Source organism: Phyllostomus discolor, chromosome 4, assembly GCF_004126475.2.
Source record: "Phyllostomus discolor isolate MPI-MPIP mPhyDis1 chromosome 4, mPhyDis1.pri.v3, whole genome shotgun sequence".
Taxonomy (NCBI): Eukaryota; Metazoa; Chordata; class Mammalia; order Chiroptera; family Phyllostomidae; genus Phyllostomus; species Phyllostomus discolor.
Window position 1 is genome coordinate 15,190,512 of NC_040906.2, and position 14,742 is coordinate 15,205,253.

The 14,742-nt window shown below is 58.8% G+C and overlaps 3 protein-coding genes across 5 annotated transcripts in view; 1 reads left to right on the plus strand and 2 right to left on the minus strand.

Moving 5' to 3' along the window:
* The window catches only part of PNKD (PNKD metallo-beta-lactamase domain containing), a 62,295-nt gene extending 60,813 nt beyond the window's left edge, over nucleotides 1-1,482 (minus strand). The window contains exons 1-2 of one of the 2 annotated variants that reach the window (XM_028510827.2): nucleotides 1,330-1,482; nucleotides 405-573 (exon numbers count right to left, since the gene is read on the minus strand). In XM_028510827.2, the coding sequence (XP_028366628.1) occupies nucleotides 405-573; nucleotides 1,330-1,396 (236 nt within the window). In that variant the 5' untranslated portion in view covers nucleotides 1,397-1,482. The remainder of the gene's footprint in view (nucleotides 1-404; nucleotides 574-1,329) is intronic. The other variant, XM_028510830.2, reaches the window with a different exon arrangement.
* On the plus strand, nucleotides 812-7,110 carry LOC114495526 (angio associated migratory cell protein). 2 transcript variants are annotated; one of them, XM_028510825.2, is made up of 11 exons: nucleotides 812-1,966; nucleotides 2,432-2,587; nucleotides 3,541-3,660; nucleotides 4,171-4,310; nucleotides 4,566-4,710; nucleotides 5,048-5,131; nucleotides 5,246-5,361; nucleotides 5,496-5,599; nucleotides 5,739-5,829; nucleotides 6,025-6,179; nucleotides 6,629-7,110. In XM_028510825.2, the coding sequence occupies exons 1-11, from the start codon at nucleotides 1,846-1,848 to the stop codon at nucleotides 6,702-6,704; spliced, it is 1,308 nt and encodes a 435-aa protein (XP_028366626.1). In that variant the 5' UTR covers nucleotides 812-1,845; the 3' UTR covers nucleotides 6,705-7,110. The 2 variants fall into 2 exon arrangements, with proteins under 2 accessions (XP_028366626.1, XP_028366627.1); XM_028510826.2 differs by having other exon boundaries at nucleotides 1,764-1,966; nucleotides 2,429-2,587.
* A 200-nt stretch (nucleotides 7,111-7,310) lies between these two features.
* GPBAR1 (G protein-coupled bile acid receptor 1) lies at nucleotides 7,311-11,703 on the minus strand. Its single transcript, XM_028510737.2, has 2 exons — nucleotides 10,283-11,703; nucleotides 7,311-8,575 (listed from the first exon to the last, which is right to left on the minus strand). Exon 2 carries the CDS (start codon nucleotides 8,528-8,530, stop codon nucleotides 7,538-7,540), a length of 993 nt encoding a protein of 330 aa, XP_028366538.1. The 5' UTR covers nucleotides 8,531-8,575; nucleotides 10,283-11,703; the 3' UTR covers nucleotides 7,311-7,537.
* Between the last annotated feature and the right edge of the window lie 3,039 nt (nucleotides 11,704-14,742).

The following is a 14,742-nucleotide window of genomic DNA, read 5'->3' on the forward strand; positions in this document are numbered from 1 at the left end:
TGGAACACCTAAGTAGTGGAAGAAAAGATTAATTTCCCCTCCCCTTTAATATCAATCAATAACACGTATTAAGGTCAGAGTCGAATCTGAATAACAATGTACTGAACACCTTCTAGGTAAAACCTCAAATAAGTCTCACCCAAGCTCCCCAAAAATGATGAGGCCAGGGAACCAAATTCAAATCCGATTAGCTCAGCTTACTCCACAGAAAACCTGCTGTCTTTCCAATTGCACACACTTCCCAACCTCCCCGCCCCATTCCTCTGAGATCCCCAGTCCTTGCACCCAGCGCATCGGTCTCCACAATCTTGGATTCATCTTCCCACCAGAGACTTAGATAAGTTTCTAGGTCCCACCCTCCCCTGGTGCCATTCCCTATTGGTGGGCAAAGGGTTAAAACTCACCAGGCTAGTCCCACAGCTTTCATGGGGTTCTTGGCCCTCTTTCTGGGAATGTATTCCAGCTCAGGAGACAGGGGCTCAGGCTCCTCCTTGCACTCTGGGGAGCCATGGCTTTGCAGTGCCCGGGTCCTGTTCTGGGAAGCTTTGTTAGCTGTGGCTCCTGAGAGAATCCCTGTGGATAGAGATAATGAAGGTCAGTAAGAGGGTGAGGAGACAGCCTGGGGAGGAGTGGTTGGTATCTGAGGAAGGGAGGTGACTGCAGTATGGTGTAACAAGTGCCAGGGATAATCCAAAGGCAAATGGGAAAATCGCCATCGAGGTGACACCTTTGGAAGCCACTTCCACGTCACTGTGGGCTCATCACCGTGGTGCCAGGAGAGCGAGTTTGGCTGTCCTTTATCTCATCACAAGACAGGATGGGAAGGACTGCAGTGGGACTCACACGAAACGTAGGGAGGAAATCCGCGAAAATGTTTGCAAACCACAGAATGTTAGCACTGGAAGGGAGCTTAAAGGTTGTCTACTCCGTCCCCTCGTTTTATAGAAGAGGAAACTGAAGCCCAAAGAGACGAACTTCTCCGCCCAAGGTCAAACTGCTAATTATCCGGGGCTAGAACCCAAGCCTCCAGAAGCGCAGGGCTCTTTCCTCTGCACTGCGGTGAGTGTGAAACACCTGGAGCGCGGGAGTCTAAAAGGCTTTCTTGGGACTCCCTCGCGCGGCAAGACCCCAAAGGTGTTGTGTAACCCGAAGGCAGAGGGATGGGCTGGGTGACCTTTAGAGACCACCTTATAGCCCCCAGACTCTTTAAGACCCTGCAGAGGGGTGCGAGCAGGAATCGACAGCCCTGACCTCCTGCTGTCGCCGGGAGGGATGTGGAAAAAAGGGGGTCTCCTGCAGTTCTGCCCTCCCCGGGGTCCCTCTCCTTACCCCGGAGGACGCGGGCATTTCTCGCCCCCCGGCCCTTCAGCGCCGTAGCAGCTACCACCGCCGCCATGTTCAGATCCCACCCCCCTTCACCGCGGTCCCCTTCGGGAATTGTAGTTTGCGTAAGGGGCCTCCCCCGCTCCTTCCGTCCCGCCTACGGACCAGAAACTACATCTCCCAAAAGCGCTTAGAGCGGACGGGACCGAACTACTCTTCCCAGGAGACCCGGAGGCGCGCACGCTCGCTTGTTTCCCTCCAGTCGGGGGCGGAGTCAGGCTGGGCGGAGTTTGGGTTCTCCCTGCCACGCCCCGTCCCCTTCTACCAACTCTGCTCTGTGACTGGTCATTAAGTTAGTCAACCCCTTTCCCTATTGGCCAAGCTGCCGTCGCTCTTCCTGCCCGGGGAGTTGCCTACGCCTATTTCCTCCCCGGGAGGAGGGGCCCTGGTTCCGCGTCGTCGCGGAGAGCTGACTCTGGGAGGCGTTTGGGCCCAGAGAAGTGGATCGGCTGCTTGCGCCGCATGGAGTCCGAATCGGAAAGCGGGGCTGCCGCTGACACCCCCCCGCTGGAGACCCTAAGCTTCCATGGTGATGAAGAAATTATCGAGGTGGTAGAGCTGGATCCCGGTCCGCCGGACCCGGGTGAGAATTGCCGGTCCTCAGGCCACGGGACAGGAGGCGCTCACCTCTGGCCTATGACCCCTGTTTCTCCCCCCTCCTCTCTGCACCCTACCGGTCATTCCTACCGACTTCCTTCGCCCTTCCCCTCCCCTCCCACCCCCACACTTCTCAGGCCTGGCCGGGGTGGGGGTTCCCCTGATGCCTCCTCTGGCCCTTCCCCTCACACACCCCCTTCCCATCATCCCCTCGGTCCTCCCTCTCCGCACAGCCTCTGGCCAACCCCAGGTGCTCGGTCCTCTCCTGTCCTCCGTCCCACACGTCTCCGCCTCCCGGCCACTTCTCCCCCTCCCCGCCCCGCCCGGCACAATCCCGTTCGTCTGACCTCACCCTCTTGCCACATGACCCACCCCAGCCCTAGGCCTCCCCTCGCTTGTGCCTCCATCCCTCCTATCGCTGCTGAGGCCCGTTTTCCTCTCCCCAAAGCAGATGATCTAGCCCAGGAGATGGAAGACGTGGACTTTGAAGAAGAAGAGGAGGAGGAGGAGGGCAACGAGGAGGGCTGGGTTTTGGAACCCCAGGAAGGGGTGGTCGGCAGCATGGAGGGCCCAGACGATAGCGAGGTCACCTTTGCACTGCACTCAGGTAGGTCTCTGGACATCCATCGTACACTCTGGCCCGGCGGGCATTTGAGCCTCGCACATCCGCTGTGGACGGAGAGTTACGAGGGATGCAGAGATGGGCAAAGACAGGCCTTGCCCTGGAGGAACTCACAGGTAGGGGGCAGTACGAGGGACCCAGGAGAGCTTGGCTCCCGGAGTCCGTTGAACTTGAGTTCAAATCCTTCTTCTGCTACTTACCAATTTATAATCATTAAATCTCTCTGGGTCTTAATTTCCTTTTTAAAAGCCACCTGTGGTTGCAAGTTTTTATTAAGTTACTTTGCCCTGTTCCGTGTAGCTCGGTTGGGCATCATCCCCCAGACTGGAAGGTGAAGAGTTCGGTTCCTGGTCAGGGCCCATGTCTGGGTTGTGGGTTCAGTCCCAGTTGGGGCCCATGCGAGGGGCAACTAATGGATGTCTCTCTCACATTGATATTTCCCTCCCTTTCTTCCTCCCTTCACCTCTCTCTGGAATCAATAAAATTTTTTTTTAAAGTTACCTTAGTGTAAATTAGATGTTATAGTACCTTTTTAAGCATATTTTATATAATCTTCAATTATTGGCTCTTAATAAGGAACCAGTAACACAACATTCTCCTCCCTCTGTTTGTGCCCAGCCTGGTGGCACCCCATGCTGAGAACCGAAAGCCTTGTGCATGCACCCTCCTCGTTGCCCTGGCATCAGTGTGGGGTGGCGAAGGCTGCAGTACCACAGGGGCATCTGCCCTGGAGAAGTGCTTGGGGCTTGGCAAACTCGGGGAGGGATTTCTCCAATGCTCTGATGCTTGGAACTTAGGAGAGTTCGGGTGCATCCTTCTTCCCTAGGAGGAAGGACCTGTTGCTTTGGGTGGAAGGGGTGGGCTTCCTGCAGATCCCGGGGGAGAGAGCCCCAGGTGGGGGCCCCGTCCCCTTACCTGTGAAACGTCTCTTGGGACAGCGTCTGTGTTTTGTGTGAGCCTGGATCCCAAGACCAACACCTTGGCGGTGACAGGGGGCGAAGATGACAAAGCCTTCGTGTGGAGGCTCAGCGACGGGGAGCTGCTCTTCGAGTGTGCAGGTGAGAGTGCCCAAGTGAGGTCGTGTCCCTTTGAAGGGCTTGGGGGGGCTCACCTGCAGCGGTTGTGCATCCAGCAGTCATTTGCTGCCCCCATTTTGCCTGCTCTATGGGCCGGAGGACTCCAAAGAAGAGTAGCATAGTCCATCATGGACATAGGGCAGGGAGACAGTTGGGCAAGGGAGTCTGGGAAAGGCTTGAGCGGAGGAGACACAGGTTGCCATAGGAGTATGTGGGAGGAGGGACAGATGTCCGTGTTCCGGGCAGAGGTGTGGAGTGGACTGAGGGTAAGACAGGCCTGGGCAGTGTGGTTGAGTTGGGGGCCAGCAGTGCCTCCTCTGGGGAGACCTGGGTGTGTCCATTTCTGCATAGATGATGAGTTCGGTTGCCTGTTCTGCTGGGATCTGCCCTTCTTCCCCCAGCTGGTCCTTTAAGAGGCCAGGTACCTGGGTCATATGTCCCACTTCCTGGCGCCCTGACGTTCTCTTTCTGTTTTTTGTTTTTTTTTTGAAGGTCATAAAGACTCTGTAACTTGTGCTGGTTTCAGCCATGACTCCACCCTAGTGGCCACAGGGGACATGAGTGGCCTCCTGAAAGTGTGGCAGGTGGACACCAAGGAGGAGGTCTGGTCCTTTGAAGCAGGCGATCTGGAGGTGAGGTCACGGGAGTGGGATTCACCTCTGGGGGGCCTTGGGGAGTGGGTGAGAGCTTGGGGCTCAGCCTTGCCACTCCAAGACCGAGCTGTCTCTGAGCCAGCGCACTCTCGAGGCACAGCAGGAACGTCTATGCCTGTTACCTGGAGTGTCCCCGCTGGCTCAGAGCAGGAGAGGCTGGGTAGGGTTCATTAGGCAGGTTCCTAGGTGGGGCGGGGTGACAGGCCACCCTGCTGACCCCTCCTCTCTGTCCAGTGGATGGAGTGGCACCCTCGGGCACCTGTCCTCCTGGCGGGCACGGCTGATGGCAACACCTGGATGTGGAAGGTCCCGAATGGTGACTGCAAGACCTTCCAGGGTCCCAACTGCCCAGCCACATGTGGCCGAGTCCTCCCCGATGGTGAGAGGCGCTCCCCTGAGGGCCTTCCTGGAGTTCTGAGAGGGTGGGTGTGGAGTCTCGTGCTTCCCAGGCTCCCTCTGGGACCGCAGCCTGCAAACTTCAGGCCTGTTCTCCGGAGCACTGACCTCCCAGGCCCCAGAGAGACAGCTCCCCCTTTTCCACCCTGCACTGGGTCCCCTCTGCTAGTCCCTGGGGCAGAGTCTCTCCCCTCACTTGTTTCCCTCTCGTGCACTGCCCCCCCCCCCCCCCCCCCCCCCCCGCCGCCAGATTCCCTTGGTGGGTGTGTCTGAGTGTGCTGTCTGTCTTTCTCTCTTTGTCTGTGCCTCCGGCCCTCTAGGGAAGAGAGCTGTGGTCGGCTATGAAGATGGCACCATCAGGATTTGGGACCTGAAGCAGGGAAACCCCATCCACGTACTGAAAGGTGTCAAAAGTGGGGGGAGTGTCACCCTGGCCCTTTGTGGGGAGGGGACTAAGACCTGGGGCAGGACTCAGAGGGGACAGGGTGAATGTGACTTATCCCCTCACTCCATCCTAGGGACTGAGGGTCATCAGGGCCCTCTGACCTGTGTTGCCACCAACCAGGATGGCAGCCTGGTCCTGACCGGCTCCGTGGACTGTCAGGCCAAGTTGGTCAGTGCCACCACCGGCAAGGTGAGTGGGGCCCGAAGCCTCGCTGTGGGGCCCTCTGCTTTCTGCGTCGTCCCCGCTTCTTTTCCTTTCTTATTCTTCACTCGACCTCCCTGCCCCACCGCCTTCCTTCTCTGATCCTCTCCTCTGGCTTATAGGTGGTGGGTGTTTTCAGGCCCGAGACTGTGGCCTCCCAGCCCAACCTGGGAGAAGGGGAGGAGAGTGAGTCCAACTCCGTGGAGTCCTTGGGCTTCTGCAGCGTGTGAGTGTGAGCCGGGACCTTGGCCTGGAGACGAGAGGGACGAGCGTGGGGGGGGGGCCGGGGCGGGGGGTCCAGGAAGGAGTGAAGGGCACGAGGGCCCGGTCCCTCCATGAGCCTTGTGGTGCTTGCTTCTGCCCAGGATGCCTCTGGCAGCTGTCGGCTACCTGGACGGGACCTTGGCCATCTATGACCTGTCTACACAGACCCTCAGGCACCAGTGTCAGCATCAGGTAAAGGCAGCCCGGAGCCGTGGTCATGGCCATAGGGAAGCCCAGGGCCCTGGGAGCATCTGCCCCAGACCTGGCTCCTGCTCGGTCCCTCTGTGGCCCATGTGCCCTCCCTGCCTCCCTCCATGAGAGGTGGGAGCAGGGGTCTCACCTCTCCTGCCCTGAGCCCCACCTTTCCTCTGTTGCACCCTGGTGCAGTCGGGCATCGTGCAGCTGCTGTGGGAGGCGGGCACCGCTGTGGTTTACACCTGCAGCCTGGACGGCATCGTGCGCCTCTGGGACGCTCGGACCGGCCGCCTGCTGACTGACTACCGGGGCCACACGGCTGAGATCCTGGACTTTGCCCTCAGCAAGTAAGCGAACTGGGCGAGGGCTAGGGTGCCTGTGTCTGGAAGGTGGGAATAGCAGGTGCCGGGCCACAGGCACCGGGGCGGGTGTGGGGGTGGTTCCTGAGGGAAGATGTGCCCTGAGGCCTGGTCGGTCCCGGCTCGGGAGGCAGAAGTGCTGAGAAGCCGGAGGGAGTCTCACTGGGCGGCAGTGACTGACCGGGTCTCCCGTCAGTCCTGGGGCTGCGGAGCCGGCACTGCCGCCCCTGTGCCGCGGCGTCCTCTCACCCTTCCCCTCCCCTCCCCTCCCTGGGTGCGGGCTTCACGTGTGTGCACTCGTGTGGGTCTCTGGCGGCCAGTGCTAGGCACCAGGGGTCTGGAATTACGTGCTGGGGGAGGCCCCCCAGGGGCCCCTGGGTAGTGGGCTCAGAGCTGGCCCTGAGGCCCCCTCTGCCGACCCATGCATTTGTCCGCAGAGATGCCTCCCTGGTGGTGACCACGTCGGGAGACCACAAAGCAAAAGTATTTTGTGTCCAGAGACCTGACCGCTAGTGGCTGCTGCCTCTGCTTTGTGTCTGGCGCTGAGGAGGTGAAGGGAGACCCCTCACCAGCAGAGGCGGGAGGGTGCGAGGGAAGGGGATGGGAGGGGCCTCGGACTGCTTTCCAACCCCTCCGTGCTGACTTGCCCCCTCCGTCCCTTTCTTCTCCTAAGAGACCCACCCCTTGGGTACCTCGCCCCCTCGCCCCCTCACCCAGACCTGGGGGACCCCTCAGAGGGAGGTTCAGACCTCTTTCCCTTACTTTTCATTTGTGGGTGTGAGTCATGGGTGTGTATTTGTATGTGGGGAGTAGGACTTTGAGGTTCCCATTCTTTCCCTTCCCAAGTCTTGGGGGGTGGAAAGGAGGAAGAGATATTAGTTACAGATTTTAAAAATGTAAATAAAATGTACTTCCCAGATACGGTGTCTGTGTTGGTTTTGTGGTGGCCGGACCTGAGGAAGAGCCATGGGGGGCATGTCAGGGTGAGGCCCCCCGCCCCAAATCGGCTGCAGCTCCGGCCCTCAGCTCACCCTCCCCGCCGGGGGGGGGGGGGGGCGGTGCGGCCTCACCTGCAGTTGCTGGCCTGTGTGGAGCCGGAATCTCCCTTGATGCCCGCCTGGCTCTAGGTTCTTTCCACGGCTGTTCCACCTGCCTCTTCCCTTCTGCGCTGTGGAATAAGTTACCAATAAACTGGGCCAGAGGAGTTTTATTTGACCAGGGTGTGGGAAACTCGGAGCAGGCTCTCCGATCCAGAGGTGTGGAGACAGACAAGTGGGGACGGGCTTGGTGGCTGAGATGGATGGATGCTGCTAGTAGGAGTGAGCAGAGCCCTACCCCCCCCCCCCCTAGTTCAAGTCCAGGTCCATGCTGCTTTGGCTGCTGGTGCAGTAGGCAGTGCTGGGGCCGGGACTGCCCCGGGAGGCTCTCCCCCGTAGCACCCGCAGCCACCTTTGGGCGGCTACCCTCCAGGGAGCTGTGTAGCGCTGGTCGCCCAGTCCCATGGCCACAGGCACAGCCGCTGCGCTGGCACTGCCCAGTGAAATGAGGGACAGCAGAGTTCCGGGCCCCAGTGGCGGGCGCTGCTCATAGGCCAGCACCGAGAGGAGCAGGGTGGCCACGTAGGGCCCCCAGCAGAGCCCGAAGAGCAGGGTGGCTCCGGCCTGCGCCCTCGCCTGCCTCCAGCTAAGGGCCCTGGCCAGGGCCGAGGGCGCCCCGCGGCACACTGCCCGCTCCAGCCGGCGGATGTCCCGTAGCTGGCGGCGGGCAGTGGCCAGCACTCGGACGGAGAGAAAGGCCGAGGCACCCACGGCAGGCAGCAGCAGCCCGTAGACTTCGAGGTAGAGGTAGGGGGCTGGGAAGACGGCTTGGGAGCTGCAGTTGGCACCGGGGGCCCAGTGGTTCCACCCCAGAGCGGGCAGGCTGGCGAAGAGCAGGGGGCCGGCCCAGGTGAGGAGCAGGGCCAGCCGAGTGCTCCCACGGGCCCGGAGGGGCCGCAGCACGGCCACGTAGCGCTCCCCGTGCACCAGCAGCAGGTTGGCGAGCAGGGAGAGGAAGGAGAAGTTGGGGGCCAAGTGGAGGAAGAGACAGGACCAGTAGCCTCGGCGGCTCTGGCTCCACAGGCCTGGCAGTGCGGGCAGCGCCAGCCCCGTGAGCAGCCCAGCGAGCAGCAGGCTCAGGAAGAAGCAGCCCGCAGGCCGGCTGCGCAGGCGGCGGTCGCCGGCGATGCCCAGGGCCAGGAGCAGGTTGGCCACGACGATGAGGCTAGCCAGGACCAGGGAGAGTCCAAAGGCCCCCATGGGAACGGCGCCGGGCACCTCCCTGGTGCTGTTGGGTGTCATCTTGGGCCCGGGGACAGGGGAGAGCTGCAGCAACTGCCGGCATGCCTGGACGGGAAACGGGGTGGCCCGAGTCAGGCGGTGCTGCAGGACACTGTCCTCCTGGGGGACTCGCGTCGACCTAGAGGTTGTTGACCACTGGACTGCCATATAGACATTCTTTTCAATGAATGGCCAATTAAATTTTACATAAAATCTGCTATGTTGGGCTTCTCTTAAGAACTCGGTTGTGGCAACAGATGTCCTGTATGGTAGCAGCCAGCTGGAGGGCGGCAGTGGCTGCCTTCAGACAGGTCCCCGCAGTCCCCTTCACCCATGTCTGTCACCTGCTGGGTCGCCTCTGAGCACCTGTGGGTATGCCTGTTTAGATGGAAAGGGGGACCTAGCCAGCAACAAAGCATCTTGTCCATCCCTGCCTCTGCCTGGTAAGGCCTCTGAATTAGCCAAGGGGGAAATAGGGTGTGGCTAGTGTGTGGTGGTCCTCTGGCCACCCAGAGTCCAGAGCCTCCTTCGGCCTGGGGCCAGGTGCTGGGAGTGGGTGGCGAGATGGAGGAGGGTCCCTCTCTTCAGATGCCTGCGGCCCAGTGGGCACCAGAGCATTAAGGATTGGTGGAGTGGGGTGGGGGGGCAGGAGTGAGGTAGAGACAGGGCTCACTGAGCATTAGTGAGTGACGAGTCCAGGGCAAGGGCAGCAGTAAGTGGGGTGCCCTGCCCCTTGCACCCCCCCCCCCCATCTGCCCTTGAAGCCGTTTGGTTACAGATCAGTGAGCAGCCTCCGGCCCATAAACTTGACTCATCCGCACGGCACTAGCAACGGGTCCCTTCCTGGGCACTGGAGGAGGGAGAGGAGTTGCTGGGGGCGGGGTGGGGCAGGGGAGGACAGGCAGTGAATGCAGAGATGCCAGCCACAAGGTGGATCCCCTCCCCTGCCCCCGCCCCCACGCGCGCACACACACACACTCAGGGCTGAAGCTAACCCCAGAGGGGAGGGCAGAGGAGCTGCTGGACAGGGCCTGGCCCCTCCGGGGCTCCGGTCTGTCCCTGTTTTCCCCTCACTTGGCTCCGGGTTCGCAGTCGTCCAGCCCCTTGGTCCCACTGCCACGGCAGGCAACGGGGAGGGTCCTGAGCCCTGCTGGACCCCCTGCTTCTGTCAGCGGGGGGAGCAGCTGCTACTGCCAGGACCAAAGCCTATAAGGAAAGGAAAGGAGTCCTACTACCACCCCCCACCCCCCAGGAGGATCATCGGAGGAGGGCCCACAGCCACCCTGAGCTCAGGAGAAGCTGCCCCTTCTAGTCAATTCCTCCCAAGACCCTCAGGTGGGGCTTCCCAGCTGCTGCCCCTGTTCCCCTTCTCGTTTTCTCTCCCTAAACCTTCCCCAGCTCCCTGCCCCACCTCAGGACAGCGTTCCTTCTCAGAGCCCTCGAGTTCTGCTCCCCTTGGTCCCTGCGTGGTCAGCTCCATGGAACCCTGCAAGACCTCAGGTTCCTCACTTCAGACCTGGCCTCTGGATCCTGGGCTGGAGCTCCAGCCCTCCCCTGGAGTGAGTCCCCTACTCCACCTCCACCTGAGCCGCAAGAAAGGCAGGGTCAGCCAGCCCCCACGGGTGACTTCCCAGTGGTGCGAGGGTAGTGTGACCTGCACATGGCACACCCAGTGGCTCTGGTGGCTCAGCCTAGGTGCAACGGTCCCTTCGGGGTCTGGGGCTGAGGTTTCCAGGTGTAGCCAAGGAGGGGGAGCGGGGCACAGCTACTCACATGGCAGTGGGAGACAGGTGTTGCTCACCCAGCCTGGGCCTTCCTCTGAGTGTCAGGGAGCTTCCGCAGCCAGCCTCACAGGGCTTCCGGGGATGCCCGATGTCCTGGCCTGGGAGAGCATGGTGCCTCCGCTCCGCAGGACAGCAGCACCCAGGGCTCTTGGCAGCCCAGGCTCTGCCCTTGCCTAGGTTCTGGGGTGGGCGGAGCTGAGGCCCTCGGCCAAGCCGGTCTCAGCCTGGCCCCGCCTCTGAGGGTGGGACCTGGCACACCCTGGCTGTAGCCACTGGGAGGCCTTTCTCCCTCTCCTGCTGTACCAGCTTCCCTTTCCAGACCCTGGCGATAGATAGATGGTCACTTAGGTGGCAGATCCTCTCTCTCAGGTCACCTAGTTTGGAGACCTCTCCCCTGCTATTGCCTAGCTCATCTGAGAAATGCATCCGAGTTCATGAAGAGCGATTTCTTCTGCCCTTCTCCACTTACCGCCCCAGCTAATACATTTACATTTTATGAGCCTTATTCCAGAGTGGCCAGCAAGTTGACAGCACGCTGAGCTCCCTTGGCCCCACATGAGAGCTACTGATTCTGCCTGCCTGCCGAAGAGGGGGTGGGTGCACAGCGGCGGCTGCAGGGGGGATGTTTGCGGCCTGAGGATCTTCACCGCCCCCATCCTACTGCCTGATGGGCGTTTCAGTTTATAAAGCCAGTCTTGCCTTCTAGAATCATTCTGCATTTTTCTCCCCTGCTTTGTGAGCCAAGTTCTGGGCTATGAGGTACAAATAGCTCTGGGGATGTGTCCCTGGGCAAGCTAGCTACCTCTGGGCCTCAGTTTTCCCACCTGTAAAATGGGAAGAAAGCAGGCCACTCTCTCAGGGCTGTTGTGGAAACTGCTGCGGCACAAGTGGCAAACACAAGGCCCGCGGGCCGGAACCGGCCCTCCACCCTGTTTTATCGGGCCCGACACCTGGTTTCTACCAGCTGGCAGTGCCAAGCTTTCGCTTACCTGTTAAGGAGTAGTTCCATTTATACAGTCCTAATGTTATATTTGGTCGTTTGCAGTCAGCTGCGAGGCTGACGTGGCCCCCAGTGAAAATGAGTTCGAGGCTCTGCCTGTGGGATAACAGATGTAACTGATCAGATCCCAGCGCCTGACACTTAACAGGGGGAGGGACGTGTCAGCACATGCCTCCTCTCCTTCCTCTTCCATGATGATGAACAGGCATGAGCCAGTGCTGCAGTCAGAAAGCCTGGTGCGAGTCTCAGAATTCCAGCTGAGATCCTACTGTTTTTTGCTGTGTGAATTTGGGCGAGTAACCCAAGTTCTCTGGCCTTAGTCTCCTCACCTGTAAAATGGGGCTGCTCTCGTGCTCACCTGTCGTGAGACTAACCGAGGTAAGATGTGATCAAAACTTCGATCAGTGCTCAGCACAAAAGCACTCGATGGAAGGTGGCTGTTATTAACATTATTAGGACTTCTTTCCTTCTCTGCTTGTCCCTTCCCTCCGGCCAACCCTCCCCTCCGAGAAAGAGTCCCCTTGAGAAAGGCCGGCAGCCTACGAAAAGCAAGAGACCAATGACACTTTTACTCCACAGGGAAACTGAGGAAACTACATACAGTCATGCACTGCTTAATGACAGGGGTACTTTCTGAGAAATGCGTCCTTGGCCGATGTCGTCATTGTGGGGACGCCAGGGAAGGCACTTATGCAAACTCAGATGGCACAGCCTGCTCCTCACCTAGGGTTAGTGCAGCCTATAGCTCCACAGGGGAGGAAAAATAATTTTCCCTGTAACCCTCTGGGTCCTTGGCTGAGACATGCCTATAATAAGAGGCAGATGAACAGGAGAAAAACAAATTGGTAACATGTATACATGGGAACGACCCAGGAAAATGAGTGGCTCGCCACAGTGTGGGAAGCCATCCCCTTTAATGCCGTCTGCAGCTTGAGACAGATGTTGGGGGTGGGAGGAAAAGCACCGTAAACCAGGGTGAGGTCGTTATGCAAATTTGAGTGTGGTCATCTACACTGATAAGACTTTCTGGAGATAAGGTCATCCCCCTCTTCCTGCTACACGGAGGGAGACACCCTTGCAAATGATTTCCCTTTCTACTTGGTTTTCCAAGTCTGAGGGTTGCTTAAAATCCACCAGCCTAAAAAAAATAATAATCCTTATGCTAATGAGACACATTTGGGGTGGCAAATCGTGTTCCCTCGCAGCTCCTAGGCTACCAGTACAGCATGTTACTGTTCTGGAGATGTAGGCAACTGTAACACAATGCTAAGTATCTGTGCAATGCGTTCTGCTACAACACTGGGTGGTAGGAATTTGACATCTCCATAATCGTATGGGACCACTGCTCTACACGCAGTCCTTCACTCACCAGAACGTCCTTATGCAGTACCTGACTGTATAGCGAGAAGGGCAAGTTCAGGGCTGGGACCCCAAGAGGTGTGCTCCCATTTTTACATTGTTATCAAGTTTGGCTTTAAGGTGAGGGAGAGGCCAGTTACACTCCCTTGGCTTGAAATGGGAGGAACTAGACTGAAACTGCGGAGAGAAAGCTAGAGGTGAGACGTTAGGGAAAACTGCACTCAAGAATACAAGTGGACCTCAGAGCATGGGGACTTCGGGGCCTCTGGGGGAGGCCAGGGTTGGAGGGCTGGAGGCGCAGCAGCCAGGGGTCCTGGAGAGGCAGGACGTCTGTTGGGACAAAATGTGGCAAGAGGACAGCATCCGGCTTCAGACCTCCCCTCAAGGGAGCTGATGGGTGGAGGACGCTGGGTTCCAGATGCTCCTCAGCCCCACAGTCGGGCAGAAGTCAGAGGCTCTGGGAGAGTTCATCCTGGAGTCTGGACAGAAGTGGGTGTGGGGCCCCTCGACACTGGACTGCCAGGAATAAACAGACCTCCTTCTGTTCCCAGCCCTGGCCTCCTCCCCGAGGAATCCAGGATGTCTGTGTTTCTTCTTCACTGCTCTGTCTAAACACTGTGTGTGGGATGACGTGAGAGGGGACAGTTGGGGCGGCGGGAGCGGGGAAGCCTGGGTCCTGTCCCGTGCTTGCTCAGCCGTTTCTTCCTTCCCGGATCATCCAGGTCCTGTCTGCTCCTCCATCAGTTTTGGGGACCGGCTCATCTGCCTTCTGCCCTTGGTCCACAGGAGGACCCCGGTGCAGGCAGCTTGCAGGTGCTCCATCCAGCTAACTCTGCAGGCTCTGGTGCCGCAGCCCCACCCTGCTCTCCTTTCCTTGGGTCCAGTCTGCTTTATGGTACCCAGTCCAGAGTCTGGCGGGGAACCCTTCGGGGCCGCCTCTGCCCATTCCACTCTCTTGGATGGATGCATGTCTCCGCCGACCCTCAGTGTCTGGGTGCGGTATGTGAGAGCTGGAGATACTAACTGGATGAGTGGAGGCAATGGGACACTGGGATTTCCTGGACCCTGGTGGGCCTCCTTGAGCCGCTGTTCAACTCTTCACTCACTCTTGGGAGTCTCTGAAGAGTTCTGGGCACCATCCTGTGACAGAGACTGGCCAGGATTCTGCCTTCAGAGAACCGTGATGGGGCAGAAGAAACCTTGGTCCTGTTAGGGTTAAACAGCCAGATTCTGCAGGTCTCCCGGGAGCTGTGGAAACTGCAGTGCTTCCACTGATTCCCCAAGGGGCAGGTATTGCTTGAACTCAAATAGCGCCCCCCCCCTCGACCCCCCAGTACACCCAGGCTTGGGTCTCAGGTCCCTGTAGCTTCTGGGACGAATGGTCCTCATTCCAACTTCAAATGAGACTGAAGATGAAATCGCAACTCTAAGTACCACCTCCCCGTGAGACGGCAGATGCAGGGCTAGCGTCACTTCCTTTTCCTGGCTCCCACTTCCTGTTCTCTGATCCCACCCTTCCACTTCCTGTTAGTCTGACTTCCTTTCCTGCCAAGCGTGCCCAGGTCCCACTTAGCCCAGGGATGGAGACAGCATCCCACCGACACAATCCTCACGCCTGGTTGCAGGTTACGGGCCACCCAAATGGGGAGAAATACCCTCTCTTGGAAGGGGGCACGGAGACCCCAGTCAGAGGTATCCCACCTGCGACCCACGGGCCACATGCAGCCCAACACAAAATTGTGAATTTAACTTAAAACATTGAGATTTTTTGTTACTATGTGTTGCAATGTATTTAATGTGTGGCCCAGAGATGCCAAAAGGTTGGACACCCCTGCCAGAATGACCTTGGTTTATATTGAATGACCTTGGCTTATATATATTGTCCTTGGCTGTATAGGAATGGAACTAAGATTTATTGACATTATCAGGTGTATAATTACAGGCATCATACTCGCCTTCAGAACTTCACTTTCCACCTCTACAGTTATATTCAAGGTCACCTGCGCCTCCCAGATGTGGAATGGACCTGGGGCAGGTGAGCCAATTAGTAGTGACCGAGACATGACCGCTTTCCCCAGCCCACACCCTCC